At 39.1% G+C, this 16,001-nt stretch overlaps 2 protein-coding genes across 1 annotated transcript; one reads left to right on the top strand and one right to left on the bottom strand.

The window, feature by feature from the left end:
* LOC145456243 (uncharacterized) overlaps positions 1 to 16,001 on the top strand; it is a 223,473-nt gene that overhangs the window by 176,463 nt on the left and 31,009 nt on the right.
* On the bottom strand, positions 9,240 to 15,010 carry LOC145456319 (uncharacterized). Its single transcript, XM_080334396.1, has 5 exons — positions 14,719 to 15,010; positions 14,462 to 14,658; positions 13,597 to 13,710; positions 12,662 to 12,766; positions 9,240 to 9,761 (listed from the first exon to the last, which is right to left on the bottom strand). The coding sequence occupies exons 3-5, from the start codon at positions 13,663 to 13,665 to the stop codon at positions 9,585 to 9,587; spliced, it is 351 nt and encodes a 116-aa protein (XP_080190522.1). The 5' UTR covers positions 13,666 to 13,710; positions 14,462 to 14,658; positions 14,719 to 15,010; the 3' UTR covers positions 9,240 to 9,584.

Here is a 16,001-nt window from a genome sequence, read left to right as displayed (position 1 = left end):
GTTGTATCAACGAACGATTCCATTGTGACCTTTAGTGCGACGTTTGCGTTGTTGAAGTAACCATCAAAACATATCTTCAAGTGTACATCAAAAACTTGCAATGTCCATCAAAAAACTTATGTAACCGCAGAAATTGAAGCCTATTCTTGGTACACGACCACGTTGCACTGTCAGCTATCTACGCTTCGGTTGTAAGTCAAGCACGCGTCTTCTTGGATGAAGTACGGTTTTTTGATGATACCAATTCCCAGTGATAAAACAACTGATCGAATCACTTATACCAAATTCCTAATACAACCAAATACTGCAATTAAATACATATCAAAGCCAAATTAAACCCTAACTACAACAATACGGCCCTAACTAATACACATCAAATATCACTCCTTTCAGCATAGCACGGTGTTCCAAATGAATCAAGCACGTGTAGTTGTGAAATACAATAAACCATTCATGCGTCACAATCAAGAAGCAGTGACGTATGGCGAACTCATTAAAGGGTGAAATTCTGCGGCAACAGTACGTACCTTAAAAAGTTTAAGACACGCCCCACACTATGACGGTGACAAATTTCGCTCCACCCTTATCGTCATATCACAAAACGCAACGAGGAAGCAAACAAACCAAACGGTTAGTTCGATGGCATGGAACGTTACGACTGTGGATGAGAGATTTTGAAATATGAAATTCAGACGAAATACAGAGCAATAAATATGAACTGGATGTAAATCGCGCCGAGCGCGAAAATTTTGTTCAGTTGAGCTCAGCTACGCCCCTTCTGGTGCTTTTACGGCCCAAAGGGGGGCGCGCCCCAGTTTGAGAACCACTGTCTTAGAATTATCATGATGAAATATACCAAGAAAAAGGTCAATCAAGTCCCTGCATTAATTCGATGTTTAGTGCGCATTTTATTAATATATTTAAAAAGTATCTTTAGACTCTCGCGGGCCGCACAGATCGGTGTGGCGGGCCGCATGCGGCCAGCGGGCTGTAGTTTGCCCACCCCTGTGCTAGATAGAAATGATTACGCTGGACGTTATGTGTTCACTAAAATCTGTTTCTTATTTTTGGTGTCACGTAGCCTATGTAGCGATCATACCCAACGATGACGTCGAAAGCGTTACGCTTCATTATTACATTCGTCATCGCCTATATTTGTGGAAATGAATTTGCGGCACTCGTTCATATCGGATAGACGGCGCGGATTTTCAAGACCCAACGGCACATTTCAAAAAATTTAGCTTCATAATTCGCTTTGAAATACTAAAATTCTTCCCATTTTCTACATACAGAGTAGGCTATGATGTTATTTTAAAGAATGGTTATTTTGTTGCTTTTTATCACTAGCATATAGTGAATATTTGCCCAGGACAGATGAAGGTTGCTCGATAATAGAGCTAAATTTCAACTACAACTTTGGTGGTCCGCGGGGGTCCGTGACGGTCGAAATGGGGTCCGCGTAGACAAAAATGTTGAGAACCACCGACTTACAGCAATAATTTCAAAAAGACTAAAATTGATAACAGAGAAATTGAATATAAATACATAAAAATGTGGAATAAATAACAAGCAAATATCAGATTCACTTCGAAATAATAAGGCGGCGCTAGACTGCGCATTAGGGCTGTTCAAAAATAACTCTTTTTCCTGAATCTTGCTGGTTACGTGATTAAATCGTTAGGTTGCCTTAAAAAACGACGCACACCAAATTTTAATTCATTCCAACCAATAATCGCTGATTTCGTACAGTTTGAAAATTTTAATTTACCCAAAGATGCAATAATTCGGGGATTATCCTAGATCGGTGGATAATCCAAGAATTATCATCGAAAAACTCAAATAACTCTGTTTCTACTGGTTGGAATTGAGTCAAATTTGTTTTGCATCTTTTTTGAAGACAACAGCGCAACAATTTCATGAGGTTGGCAGAAAAATTTGATTTTTTTTTTGCAATTTTAGGCAAATTCAAAATTTTTAAACTGTACGAAATCCGCGAATGTTGGTTGGAATGAATTCAGATTTGGTGTGCGTTGTTTTTTACGGCAACCTAATGATTTAATCACGTAACCAGCAAGATTCAGGAAAAAGGGTTATTTTTGAACAGCCCTACTGCCCACCTTGGATTTGGTACTGAACCCAGTTATTAATTTTACCACGAGTGTGTTCCAAACAAAGGTCCGCTCCGCAACGATGTTGGCTGCATATGATTTCATAAATGTAGTAGCCTTAACAGCCCCTAAAGCACGGTAACTGAATATATTTTGGAATATTCTACCAATGGGTATTGTGTCATTATAAACATTTTGCGTTAGCCGACAAGATACATGTTGCAATTTCGTATGTAACCACCTCCGACTAAATGTCGAAAGTATGCGACCACCCTCCCCCCGACCAAATATAGCCTACCAACTTAGTTATTTCTGCGACTTGAAGTAGTTTTCACGTGTCTTAGAAATTACTACTTATACTATTAATTGAGTAGAAAACATATGAAGTTACTTGTACTACTTGAGCAGCAACGCCAATCACTTCTACAATCCTTAGTTCAGTGGTTCTCAACCGGGGGTCGGGGTCCGCGAAGCATCTAAATTTACAAAATAGTTGATTACCTGATTTATATTTTTCAGAATAGGAAAATGACGTGGCAGTTTTGCTTCATTACAGTAAAACCTGCATCAACAGGATGGCCGTCTGAGATGGAATATCCTGCTGTGTGAACTCATTTTAGTTGCTAAATTGCCAATAGCCCACTGATACAAATATTTGGCTGTATAGAGATGTCTTGTTGGGCATTGCGTAAAAAATAAATGGTTGGATTAGTAAAGTCAATCACGCAGACTTCAAAATGTTCGCAAAAATCCGTGTTCTTCTGTGATATAGGCCTATAACCATTTTCCCTAATAACTTCAAGATGAAGTGCTAGATATAAATTAACAGGCTTGAAGTTATATGTTCAATAAAAAATTGTATGTCAATTTTGGCGTGATCATTGTTGCGACCATAGCCAAATGTGTCACCGGAAGCGTTATGCCTTATTATTACATTCGCCACCACCTTTCTTTGTCTAAATGGATTTTCAGCACTCGTTGATATTAAATCGAAGGCGCAGATTTTAAAGACACGACCACGTATTTCAAAAAATGCAGTTGCAGCTTTGAAATAATAAAAGTCAACCCAATTTCTACATAAATAGAATGCTGTTATTTTCAAGAAAAGTAATTTTGTTGCTGTTTATCACTAGCCCACAGCTTTCATTTGCACAAGACAGATGACGATTGTACAATAATTTAGCTAAATTTGAACTAAAACTTCGTGGGGGGGGGGTCCGTGACGGTCCAAGGGGGGTCTGCGAATACAAAAAGGTTGAAAACCACTGCTCAAGTTCATAGTAAAATATTACGGCAAATCAGATACCGTCAAAAATGTTAAGCTTTTTGTAAATACGCCTGGCGTTTAATATGGCAGAACGCAAACAAAAAGCCCCGACACCCATTTAAAAACATCTCTGCCTCTGTTCCAGTATGGTATTTGGTGTTTTTTTAAAATTTGTTGACTATTGTAATTTTATGGATCGAAAAGAGCTTCTGATTGAACGATAATAGATAATCACTGTATATAAGTTCACTGAAAACCCACTCATTCTGTATCAGAACAACCCAGGTTTCATGATAAGATGATTTCAATAACAATATTTGACCTGTTGCTGTTGTACGCTAACCCTGATGTCACTAACGAAAGCTGAAATTTGACTAATTTATGAAAATTAGAAAATTTAATACGGAAAAAATCTGTCGTGATGGAGACATTATTAGCACAGAATCGAATTCAGCAACCATAAATTATAGCCTAACATCAATCATTAAAATTTTTGACGCAATTTTTTTTTCGAAATTTGTAAACCCGTGTTATCGCCGTCTCGGCCAACTTTTGCCCCCTTGACGTATGATGAATACCCCCTAATAAAGTTATGTTTCATTTTTTTGCTGTTCGATTGTTAGTTTGCTTTGCTGAGAGTCATATTTCAATTCATGGTGTTGTATTCTGTTACGAAGGTATCGTATTTTAGCTTATAATTGTATTTTAATATTAGGCAAAATAGTGTTTTACTCCCTAGCACAGTGGTTCCCAACCTTTTTATCTTAATTCCCCACTTCCGAATTATTCCGAGCCTTCATTCCCCTCCTAAAATCTGTATATCAACCCTATAAATGTGCTACCTCTTATAAACTTTTGCAAGACTTTGCTCAGTAAATACATAATATTGGGGATTGTTAAGATCCCCGGAATTGATAATTACACAGCCGTAAAATGGTAACCGTAAACGCGACTCCGTAAATATATGTATCCACCCTGGCGCGCAGCCTACAGAAAAATAGGAGGGGCTGGAAAATTTTCCAAATGTTTTGGGGTAGCATCAATTTACATACGTAAATGCCGAATAATACTTGGGTCAGATAAACTCCCTGGTGTTAACGAGCTCATGCGTTTGATATACAAATAAGCTGCCGTAAACTTCACTTTCGCATGCTATTTAAAGAACTTGAAACTAAATAAATATCTAATTTCATTTGTAACGAGTCTGGATGTGCTATTAATTAGCGAGTCCATGATTTCCCTCGAGTACATGTTCAGCAATATGAGCTCTTAATATAACGAATCAGGATATTTTGTATCACTACGTTTCGTGACCGATGATGGTGTACAAATGAATAAAAACAGTTGCTGGACGTCATGTGTCACTATCCAGGTGATTCTTGCGAATCGGAGGCACTGATAACATGAATCGCTGAATTGTGAATGAGCTAAGAAATATTAGAGTTATCGCTCGGCTTTTCTAAATGAACTTTAATAAAGGAGAACTATAAAGATTTTTTTTCAAAAGTGAGTCTATTCCCCACCAGAAATCCCGAAATTCCCCACCAGTGGGGAATTCACCGTTTGGGAACCACTGCCCTAGCACGTTTACCCCCATAACTTTTTTCCCCAAGGCGAAAAATGACAAAACCCTTCATTGAAAAGCTTATAAAATTATCTTTCCAACAGTATATAATACGTCTTCATAAGAATTTTTTCTAGGTTGACCGGAAATTCTGCAGGACTAGGCCGCACTAAAATGCGATAAACCAAAACGCAATATTGGTATTTGATTATATATAGTGAGGACATGGAGATAATATATGTCCTTATTTAAAACAAACCAAACATTGCTTTGATGATATCATACACGCGTCAGAAAGATAGTGACGAGATTTCATAGGCTGGTCGACCTCAATAACCAATTTGTCATAACTATAGTAATAAAAGTCGGTTGTCCCGATTCCTAGAACAGGATTGAAATTTAAATCTGTGAGCAGTGATCTTTCATGGATTTACTAATTTCACTTTTGGTTCAGTTCCAGGAAACACAATGCTCACAGAATCATAACCATGTTAGCTTCAAACACGCTTCTACTATGTGTGGATAAAATATAAACGCCCTGATTCTACGCATAGCCCCCGAATCTACCGGTTTTTAAACACATCTCTGAAATAATTAAAACCGGATCGAGTGGCCAATCTGAAATCCCACTCGTGATCCGAATTATGTCAACCTCGTTTGGGATTTCTGTGATGTTCAGCAGTTGAAAACTTTCAAACTGTGTGGGCCTTAAGATCGGGCTGTGGCGCCGGAAATTAAACATAAAATAATATAGGAAGTAATTACCTTGGAACAATATAGTTCTCAAACTTTTCAAGACACGTCTTTTGGTGAAAGATTTCGCGCCCCCTTATCGTCAATTCATAAAATGCGACCAGGTTGCTAGCAAATCTAACGGATAGTTTGATGGTATGGAAGGTTACGACTATTTTTTTCCGTTGAGCTCAGCTTCGCACCCCACTTCTGATGCTTTCTCGCGGCACTACGTCGTCGCGTCGCGAAAAAAATGTTTTACAAGCAACGCCATCTTTTTCGCTACTGGATGACGTGGTAATTTCATCGGATGACGGCTCCGTTGTATAGTAGACAGAGGAAAACTCTTTTCCGTTTCTTTCAAGCGCCTCAGAAGACTTTGTAGAAACAGGGTATAGAGTGCGAGATCTTTAACTGAAACTGTTGATTCTACGCCGTTTCTGTAACGTATATGGGGCATTTAGGGTTGGCATCCAATAGTTCTGCCTCCGCACCAAATTTCGTAGAAGTACGGTGCCGCCATGAAAAAGCCAGTCGGAAATGGAGTCGCTCAGATGGATATCCTTGAAGAACCTGTCACGAGGAGGACAATTGTTTGCCGTGCATAAGAGAGACCGGATGGAATGCAGAGCATCCGGCTAAACCGATTCTCAATGTTTCTCCGGCAATCTCCGACTTTCCAGGAGCAGCTTGACGGATTTCCACAAAGTCTGATTAGGCCTCTGGCCTTTCGAATTGCCTGTGGCGTGATAAGGAGTCGACTTGCTGGTGGCAATACGCTTGCGTGTCAGGAAATCAGTGATTTCCTTAGATAGAAATGAGGCCCCCCTGTCACTGTGTACATTTTCCGGTACACCGACAAGCGAAAACAAGGATGAGAGACAATTGACGACCATTGAAAACGTGATGTCGCGACAAGGATAAGCAAATGGGAAGCGACTGTATTCGTCAATAATAACAAGAAGAAGAACCGAGGTTTTAGCAAATATTTGACATTAGCAAAAGTTTTTTTAACGTCCTCCATAGGAAAAAGGTAGTTTCTTGGATCGGACAAAGTGATCAAGCCGTCGAATCCCAGGGTGACTCGTCGCTTGATGAATCGCTTGAAGGATCATGTGTGGCTGGCCTGGGGACGAACAACAAACCCGAGACAGACGAGTATCAGGTCCGATATTCTCGGATCCATGGCGGTGAATGATTTGATACTTTAGCGGACTTAACTCGAGTTTCCACAGAGTGAGCTTTGCATTTTTAATCTTGCTCGGATGGTCTTTTCGAAATATGAAAGATAATGCCTTTTGGTCTGTTATCAATTTTAATTAATTTAGGTTCAAGCGATAATCCCATTTTCGAAGAGACTCGACAATGGCCAAAGCTTCCTTTTCTACAGCGGAGTATTTCATTTCGCATTTTGATAGCGTTCGAGACATGAACGCAACAGGCCTGCCCTCTTGGCTTAAAATAGAGGCGATCGCAACTTCGGAAGCATCGCATTCATCTTGAAACGGTTCGTCATCATAGATGCAGCTCAAACAGGCGCGAAGTAGATTCTGTTTTACCGTTTCATGCGCGTTTCTCTGTTTCTCAAGCAAGGGGAACACGACCAATGTTCCCTCTAAGCTGCGCACGTGCGCAAATGCGCAGTGCTGAAACGGTCTCTGCGGACAGAAAATCGAAGCTGTGCACAAAAAGTCCGAAGTGATGACTTTTTTTGGTCGTTGCGCATTGTTCTCCAAGGGATCGCGTAAGTGCTCAGACTCGTACAAAATTTGAGGCAACATTGCTAGGGAAAAATAGTATCATCGCTGCATTCTGAGTTACAAGTGCGGCCCGTGACGGTAAATATTGCGCTCTGTGAAGAAATGATAATTTGCAAAGACGTGCGCCTCACGAAAGAGATTTCTCTTTTAGTATGGGCTCGTACGCATGAGCGATACCGATATCATTCCAATAGCGCAATCTTTTCTGGGAATGTTCAAAGTCATAATAATAATGGACAAGCTCGAAGTTAATCTGCGAGAAACTGGCGAATAGTCTTCTCCTCGTGGCATGAACATTGCGTAAAATTTAGCCTGTGTATACAATTACATGCCGTGAATTTTCGAAGTCATCACGTCCATCAGGCAAATATGCAGTGGCGGCTCGTGACAATATCGGGTGGTGGGGCAAGGGCTGCAAGCGTCTTTTTAATAAAATGACGTCACAATGGCGTTTTCTAACGTAAACAAGTAACTTAATGATGGTACGGTAACATGAATTTGCCGGCAACAGTGATTTTAACGTATGTGCCACGAGAGGTCCGCCGGTAGCGTTCCGGTTTAAATCATTTTGCCTCTGATTAAAATCGATTTTAATCGAATGATTAATTCAAATCATGATTTTTTTGATTTTTTTTGTTTTTTTTACTCATAATAACAACAACAACACGAATAAAAGAAAATCCGATGAATGACGACACTGTCAATCAAGGTGATGAAGGATAACGCTTAAACTTTCATAATGTGGGGCTGTGAATCATCACCCACATAGCTGAAAAAGTTTAACCTATGTGGTAATGATGGGTCCTTAGAATCATTACTGATCTGTTCTACACTGTAAACTTAAACGCGTGCATTTATGCACCTAAAAAACACACAATAATCGAATTTATTTTAGATGCCACATTGCGTGGTAGCGATGTATGTCACAATATTGTGTGGTCTGAAGTGGCATGTCCGTACCTATCGCTGCAGAGCTCGAAATCATGTACCTGAAATACCTCCACATCCACAGGCTCTTCTCGAAACAATATTTTATTTCAAAAGAATCGGTTGTACAATGTACAATAAAAGAAACAGTGTAAGTTGCCGCTAAATATGACAATACATATTGAAAACAAGTTTTTGACACAGTAAGACAGGATTTTATACAGTAATAACAGAGCTTCTTGGAGGTAAAGAACTTCAATACACAATTGAATAGTATATGTACGTAATGAAATGAACCCGAATATTTTCGGATCATACTCGTCAGCAACTAGTGGAGAATTGGAAAGAACATTGTATATCAACAATCGTATCACAAAATATGCCTTCCCCAGCATGAAATTTCGAGAGAGTAAGCGTTCAATGCACTATTCCCATGCAGGTGGTACACGAACTCCTTCTGTTGACAGAGTTTCCGCTGGTGTATTTCGATAAGATATAAAATACACCAGCCGAAACTCTGTCAACAGGAGTTCGTGTACCACCTGGGAATAGTTGATTGAATGCTTTCTCTCTCGAAATTTCATGCTAGTGACGTCATATTTTGTGATACGGTTGTTGATATACAATTTTCTTTCCAATTCTCTACTAGATTTGCTGACGAGTGTCGAACGAAAATATTCGGGTTCATTTCAATATTAATATACTATTTAACAGTATAAATGAACTGGATTTGGAACTAAAGTAAGGTGTAGGTAGTACAGTAATGTCGTCAATAAATATTGTTTCTCACAAATTGACTGTTTCATGATCAAATGATTGATTGAATTGCCAAAAAACCGTAGTAAACCAATTTTGGCTCAACAGTATGTTATTTCGGAACAGCCCTAATGTACAGTACCACTAAAAACGAAAAGTTTACTAATTGAAGGCATAGCAAAAGTCTAACTACAAAAAAAAACGAATTATTGTGCAAATTCAAAAAATAACAAAATCCACTATGTACAGGTACATTCCATACCAAAAGAAAGCAGTATTCACAGTACAAGTACTTGGAGCAAGGGAGATTAATTAGCCTACATTTCTTCAGTCGATTGCTGGGCATTTCGACATTTTTTCCAAAAATTGACGAACTTGTTCGACTGAAATCCCGAATTTTTACCACCAACAAGGGCACGTTGAATGAATGGCATTATTTGAAAGACCTTGGGATAACTAAGATCCCATGCTTAATAGCATGCTACGAGATCAATTATAATCTCAAACGGTCTTCTTTGGTTTTCGGATCTGCGCTTGATGGTGATGCAATTGGCCGCAATCCACGATTGTTCATCTCCATTCTCGTTACGTGCAATCAAAAGATGAGGAGGAGTTAACTTTGAAGTCGTTAAATCGACTGTATGTGCCTGGAATTAAAACAATATGTTAGCTTCAAATTATTTTGCTAAGAGAGCACATGACCAATTTCAACTAGAAATGCTCAAAGGGAGACTTCTCATCAGAGATGTAATGACTCGACCTTGAGTAATGAGTAATGACTTCTCATGACTCGACTTAAATCGAGTCATTTTCTCAAAACACAAAAATGACTCGACTCGACACAATCTGCGTATTGACTCGACTTGAGTCATTGCGCATGACTCGAACCAAGTCATATGACTCGAGACTCAGATGGCCAAGAAAGACATTTCATCGTAATTTCGAAGAATACTAAAATAACCACACTATTGGCATTTCTTCTATTGGTACTGGCACTTAAAAATGCTACCAGAAACTACTAAAAGTAAGGAAAACTAGTGTATCATAAATGCAAACCATTCGATATCACAAAACAGTCATAAAAAGTGGGTTCAACAGGACTTTAACTGGAAACTTGAGCAGTCAACACAATGACTTGGACTCGGACTTGAGTCATAACACCATGAATCGGACTCGAACCTCTACTTGATGATTTTGACTTGACTCGGTGGTGAATTGAAAATGACTCGACTTGACTCGAGTTAAAAGTGAGATTGAGTTGTGACTCAGAGCATTGTGACTTGGTTACGACCCTGTTTCTGTAGTTGAATCGGCGAACAGTTTAAAGGGGCACTGCACTCTAAAAATGATGTCGTCTCAATTTGAAGGGCGAAACGAGAAAATTGTTTAGGCCGTAGCCATTTTCTTCAGAACGCCACCGTGAAGAAGCTGCAATTTATTAATTTTCCACATGGGAATCATGCTCCAACAGTCACGCAGAAATCGAACTTTATATCGTTGTCAGCCGATGTTATTAAGGAAATATGTCGGTACACGCAAAGGTGGTTTAGATACCGCGTTCACCGCGTTCAACGGAAGATGTTCAGTCAGGAGATTTATGTCAAAATCTGGCCTAGTGTATTCTATTTTTGGGACATAGGGCGTGTACGACATATTTCCTTCATAGCATCGGCTGACAACTATATAAAGTTCAATTTCTACGTGACTACTAGAGCAGGGGTCAGCAACACGCGGCCTGCCACTTGATTTGAGATTTTGATAGAAAGCTAAGAAAACCAATTTGAAATGCTGAAATTGACTACAGTTTCAACAAATTCTCCTGTGCCCAGCATCACTATTCGTCACTAGCTAAAACGGTTTTGGCGATGGCAACAGCATTCCACCGATGGAGAATAATCAGCTCATATGAATGATCTCGGCATATTGCCCTGACGTGCAATGGCCCAAACACTGCCAAAACCGAGATGCTTAGAAAACGGCATAGAGCAGTGGTTCTCTAACTGGGGGCGCATCTCTATTGTGAGGGCGTGATAGCATCTGAAGGGGGCGCGGAGCTGCGGCCAACTAAAAATTTTTTCGCGCTGCGCGCGATATACATCACATTCTGATTTTGTGTATAGTCCGGAATTTATAATATAGAATTCTCTCTAGTCACAACCTTCCATGCCATCAAACTGTCCGCTGGTATTGCAAGCATTCTGGTTGCATTTTGTGATATGACGATAAGGGGGAGCGATATTTTTCAGTATCAAAAAAAATTGAGAAACGCTGGCTTAGGGCTTCCCCACAAGATCAAGCTTTACGTGGAGATGGTCTTTCAGCTCGTAACGTATCTCGCGAGCCCCAATATCGATTCCTTTGTCTCTGAAAAGCGTTTCGGGTATGGTGCACAGCTCAGAGTTCGAAACGAAATGAAATTGAAGATAATGATTTTTTGTTGTATTTGTATTCCTTCAATGAAATACGACTTCTTTTGTGGTCGTTATGACTATCGCCTATGTTAGGTAGCACGGCGTTGTACTGACGTAAGTTTTAAAACGTGGTTGCCTAGTTTATGTCGATAAATTGTTTTCATGCGGCCCACGGCTGCTACGAAATTTGAAAAGTGACCCGCGACCCGTTTTGAGTTGGCGACCCCTGTGCTAGAGTATGATTCCCCTGTGGAAAATTGAATAATTTGCAGCTCCATTACGGTGGCGTTCTGAAGAAAATGGCTGCGGCCTAAAGAAATTTCTTGTTTCGCCCTTGAATTTGAGACCACATAGTTTTTAGAGTGCAGTGCACCGTTAACAAGCTCAGCTCCAAATGGCAAATTGATTATAAGTTATTATAATATTCGATTATAAATTGAAGCATTCATTGATGCACCAATTGTGTTCAGATGCATAAATTTCTCTACATCATCAGAATCTTAAGGGGTACCAATGAACCTCGGACCTCGTTCGATCATAACTTGTTAGCTGCTTAATCTTAAAGGGGCACTGCGCTATAAAAACGATGTGGTTTCAAATTAACTCGCAGGTCGAAAAAAATTTGCCGCAGCCATTGTCTTCAGAAAGCCACCGTAATGGTGCTGCAATTAAGTTAGTGTTAACATACGACCTCCTTTAGGAGGATTTGTCCTCCCTTTTCAGGATTTTGAAATTGTCGTCCTAGGACGCCTAAATATCTTCCTTTTTAGCAACTCCAGTACTGTTAGTGTGAAAATCCTCCTTTCCCGATTCCAAAATATGATGAACATAAATTAAATGAATTTTGCATAGGACCCGTTACGCTCGAACTTCCGCGTTTCTAGTGCGTTAACTTCACCATCGCTTTAGTCGCCGTGACCTATATTTTCGCAATGGGTTAAGAATCGATGACGCGCCGACGCGTCAGTTGGTCTTAATATGAAATTATGCAGCTCCACTACGTTTAGCATAGCATAATATACCTTCGTTTTAGGACGGCTCAAGAATTTCGATCATATATAAGGATTCTATTTTATAGAACTTCTATGTATATCTAAACTGAAGCAGATACACACTAGACAGGTAGCCAATCTTACCTGACGAAGACATATCGCACTCAAACCATGGTTCGACTTTATTTTCTTGTCTGTGAGAGCCTTCTGCAGTTCGAGCAGGATATGAATTTCATCGTCTTCATTTCCCTGCAAGCAATTAGAATCATAATAGACGGGTGAAGGACTAATAAGAACCATAATAGACAGGTGAGGGACATTCCTGAAATTCAAAAGTTTCCATTCCAGCCATCACATTCCATTTCAGAATAAGGCAAGTTTGGGCATTAGCGCTGTACGCAAGTGGTGGAATTACTGATTAGATGCGCGCTATCTCGTTCGCTATCATCTGAAGGCTACTAATTCTCGTCTGCTTTATACACTCGTATTCCCTCGGTGTCACTTGTCAGTGTTTGATTTGTTAATAATACTGCGCATTGTGCAGTACACGGGGTTGAATTACGTCGTCAAAAATTGATGCAACACGAGATTCTCGATGGCGCAAATTCTTAATTTATTCGATTAGTTTGAAAAACAACATTCTACGCTTATTTCCTTAATAGATATACAAATTCGACCTCATCGTTAGAAACGTAGATTTCATCGCGCGCTCTGAGAAACACCATCTCCTATCGCGATTTGACGAAAAAATACACCTTCTACAAATTAAAGTGCATTATTAACATCAATGAGGGCCGCAAGCCGCGTTTAAAATATTTCAGCGGGAAATCGCGTCGCGTAGCATTGTGCGATATGCCTGCACAGACGAATATCGCGGCCCCGCGTAATACCGATAATACGACTTCTTGAATTGCAGCTGAATATTAGAGTCAGAATGGTCATTTCAAAAGATCGTTGTTTTGCGTTTCAAAAAGAGGGAGTTCGACACCCCCTGGCTACGCGCCTGCCGCCACCCCATGCAAAAATAAAAGTCGGCGCCTATGACTGTAGCACTGTTAATTATCAAACATAATACAAACCTCTTGATCAGTCTGCTCTCCAAAAACTTTATCAAGAGTGAGAAGCATTGCCATGTACTTCTCATGCATTTCTTCAACACTTCTATCAACAAGCAGTTGAAACTCATGTCTGATCTATTGGGAATAACAACGCGTTACAAATAGCTGTTAGTCATGAATATGCAAATCACTTAAACAGGTTAGTTAGAGTAAGTAAATTCATCCATATTATTTATTTTAAAATACATAGTTATTCACTAACTTATCTTGATACGAACATTATTAGATTTTCTTCATTTATTCATCACAATAATTGAAATATTTTTAGCATATGGTATCACGAAATCTCATTAATCTAATTCTAACCCATGTTTCCATATTCTTTCAATTCTGATCATATTCCTAATTCTTCTGAAAGTGCCTAATTGACTATGGTATTTGGTAGTGAGCTAACAAAAATATCCGTCTCGTGTAACATCACGTCCAACTTTTCAGCTATGGTGCACAGACGTTAACCAATCTCATGCTTGTTCCTATGAACTAAGCTTAAATTTGGCTGGATCCCCTTGTCATTCATAATTTCTGTCAATTTTCAAGTTTTTGCAAATTGAGTAATTCTCTTTGTTATCTAATTTGGAAAAATCTGCGCTTTAATTCTAATCTAATTCAATTTGGAAGAGCTGAAAATCTACTAGTTGTCCAAGGCTGGTACAGTGTACACATACACATGTTGCGTGATAGGAAAACAGTGTATATTAATGCAATAGGAAGATACATAGGCAATATAATTGCTTAATTTGCCGAGGCACATAAACAATTTCATTTTACTGATTTTCGAAGTTATGACTGCAAATTGAAGTCATCTGTAAGGAATGAAAGAACTCACCAGTCTAATATCTTACAGCATTGGAAAGCTCTTCAAAATTTCAGCAACGCCAGCAAATTCTAGCACGTTCAACTGATTACGTCTGCCGTGATGAGTGTACTTCATGAGAGTGATGACATTCAGCCAATTGGCGCCAGGTCTATTGAACTCTGTTTCCAACTGCACCCTGGCATCTTCAATCGTCATATTAGGGTGACCTTTTGAATAACATGAAACTTATAAATGATAAAAAAAATAATAACAATCATCCCAATCACCTGATGAGCCTGGACACAAAGCATGCGCTCTCCATGAAGACGTACCAGATGCCTTTGTCTTTTGTCTGAGATTCCTCAACTTTTGCGACAGCTTTTTCGAGAAGTTATACTGAAAAGCATTTGATCATGAATGCACTTTAATACAAAATATATTGAATTCGGAGAGGATTCAGGCAGTAGGTCATAGTCAAGAGAGGACGGTGCTTCCTAGCAAAACAAGTCCAGTGTCTTCATATTTTTGTGTCTCCTTTTACAATGGCAACAGAGATCTTCATATTTTGAATACAGTATGTCACAGATCCTTCATGACATGATAACACTCAGATGTTGTCTGTGACAATAAATGTGTACACTGTAAGCTGAAACGCGTGCATTTATGCACCTAAAAACACACAATATTTGAATTTTTTTAGATGCCACATTGTGTGGTAGCGATGTATGTCACAATATTGTGTGGTCTGAAGTGGCATGTCCGTACCTATCGCTGCAGAGCTCAAAATTATGTACCTGAAATACCTCCACAGGCTCTTCTCGAAACAATATTTTATTTCAAAAGAGTCGGTTGTAGAAAGTACAATAAAAGAAACAGTGTAAGTTGCCGTTAAATATGACAATACAAATTGAAAACATAACATTTTTTTTACACAGTTAGACAGGATTTTATAGAGTAATAACAGAGCTTCTTCGAGGTACAGAACTTCAATACACAATTGAATAGTATATGTTCATATTGAAATGAACCCGAATATTTTCGGTCGACACTCGTTAGCAAATCTTGTAGAGAATTGGAAAGAACATTGTATATCAACAATCGTATCACAAAATATGCCTTCACCAACATGAAATTTCGAGAGCGAGCGTTCAATGCACTATTCCCATGCAGGTGGTACACAAACTCTGTCAACAGGAGTTCGTGTACCACCTTGGAATGTAGTGGAGTGGCTGCTCTCTCTCTCTCGAAATTTCATGCTGGTGACGTCATAGTTTGTGATACAATTGTTGATATACAATGTTCTTTCCAATTCTCTACAAGATTTGCTAACGAGTGTCGACCGAAAATATTCGGGTTCATTTCAATATTAATATACCATTTAACAGTAATAACAGTATAAAAGAACTGGATTCGGAACTAAAGCAAGGTGTATGTGCAGTAATGTCGTCAGTAAATATTGTTTCTCACAAATTGACTAGTTTCATGATCAAATGATTGATTGAATTGCCAAAAAACCATAGTAAACCAATTTTGGCTCAACAGTATGTTATTTTGGAACAGTCCTAATGTA

This window comes from Botryllus schlosseri, chromosome 14 (assembly GCF_051294905.1).
Source record: "Botryllus schlosseri isolate E-star chromosome 14, Bs_hap1, whole genome shotgun sequence".
Lineage (NCBI taxonomy): Eukaryota > Metazoa > Chordata > Ascidiacea > Stolidobranchia > Styelidae > Botryllus > Botryllus schlosseri.
This window is presented reverse-complemented; position numbering and strand designations above follow the sequence as displayed.

Coding starts and splice junctions, on each gene's coding strand:
- LOC145456319 (XM_080334396.1), bottom strand. CDS start 13,665: ATGCATGAGAAGTACATGGCAATGCTTCTCACTCTTGATAAAGTTTTT. Junction 12,767..13,596: donor GAGAGCAGACTGATCAAGAG/GTTTGTATTATG, acceptor AATTGCTTGCAG/GGAAATGAAGACGATGAAAT. Junction 9,762..12,661: donor GTGCGATATGTCTTCGTCAG/GTAAGATTGGCT, acceptor TTTTAATTCCAG/GCACATACAGTCGATTTAAC.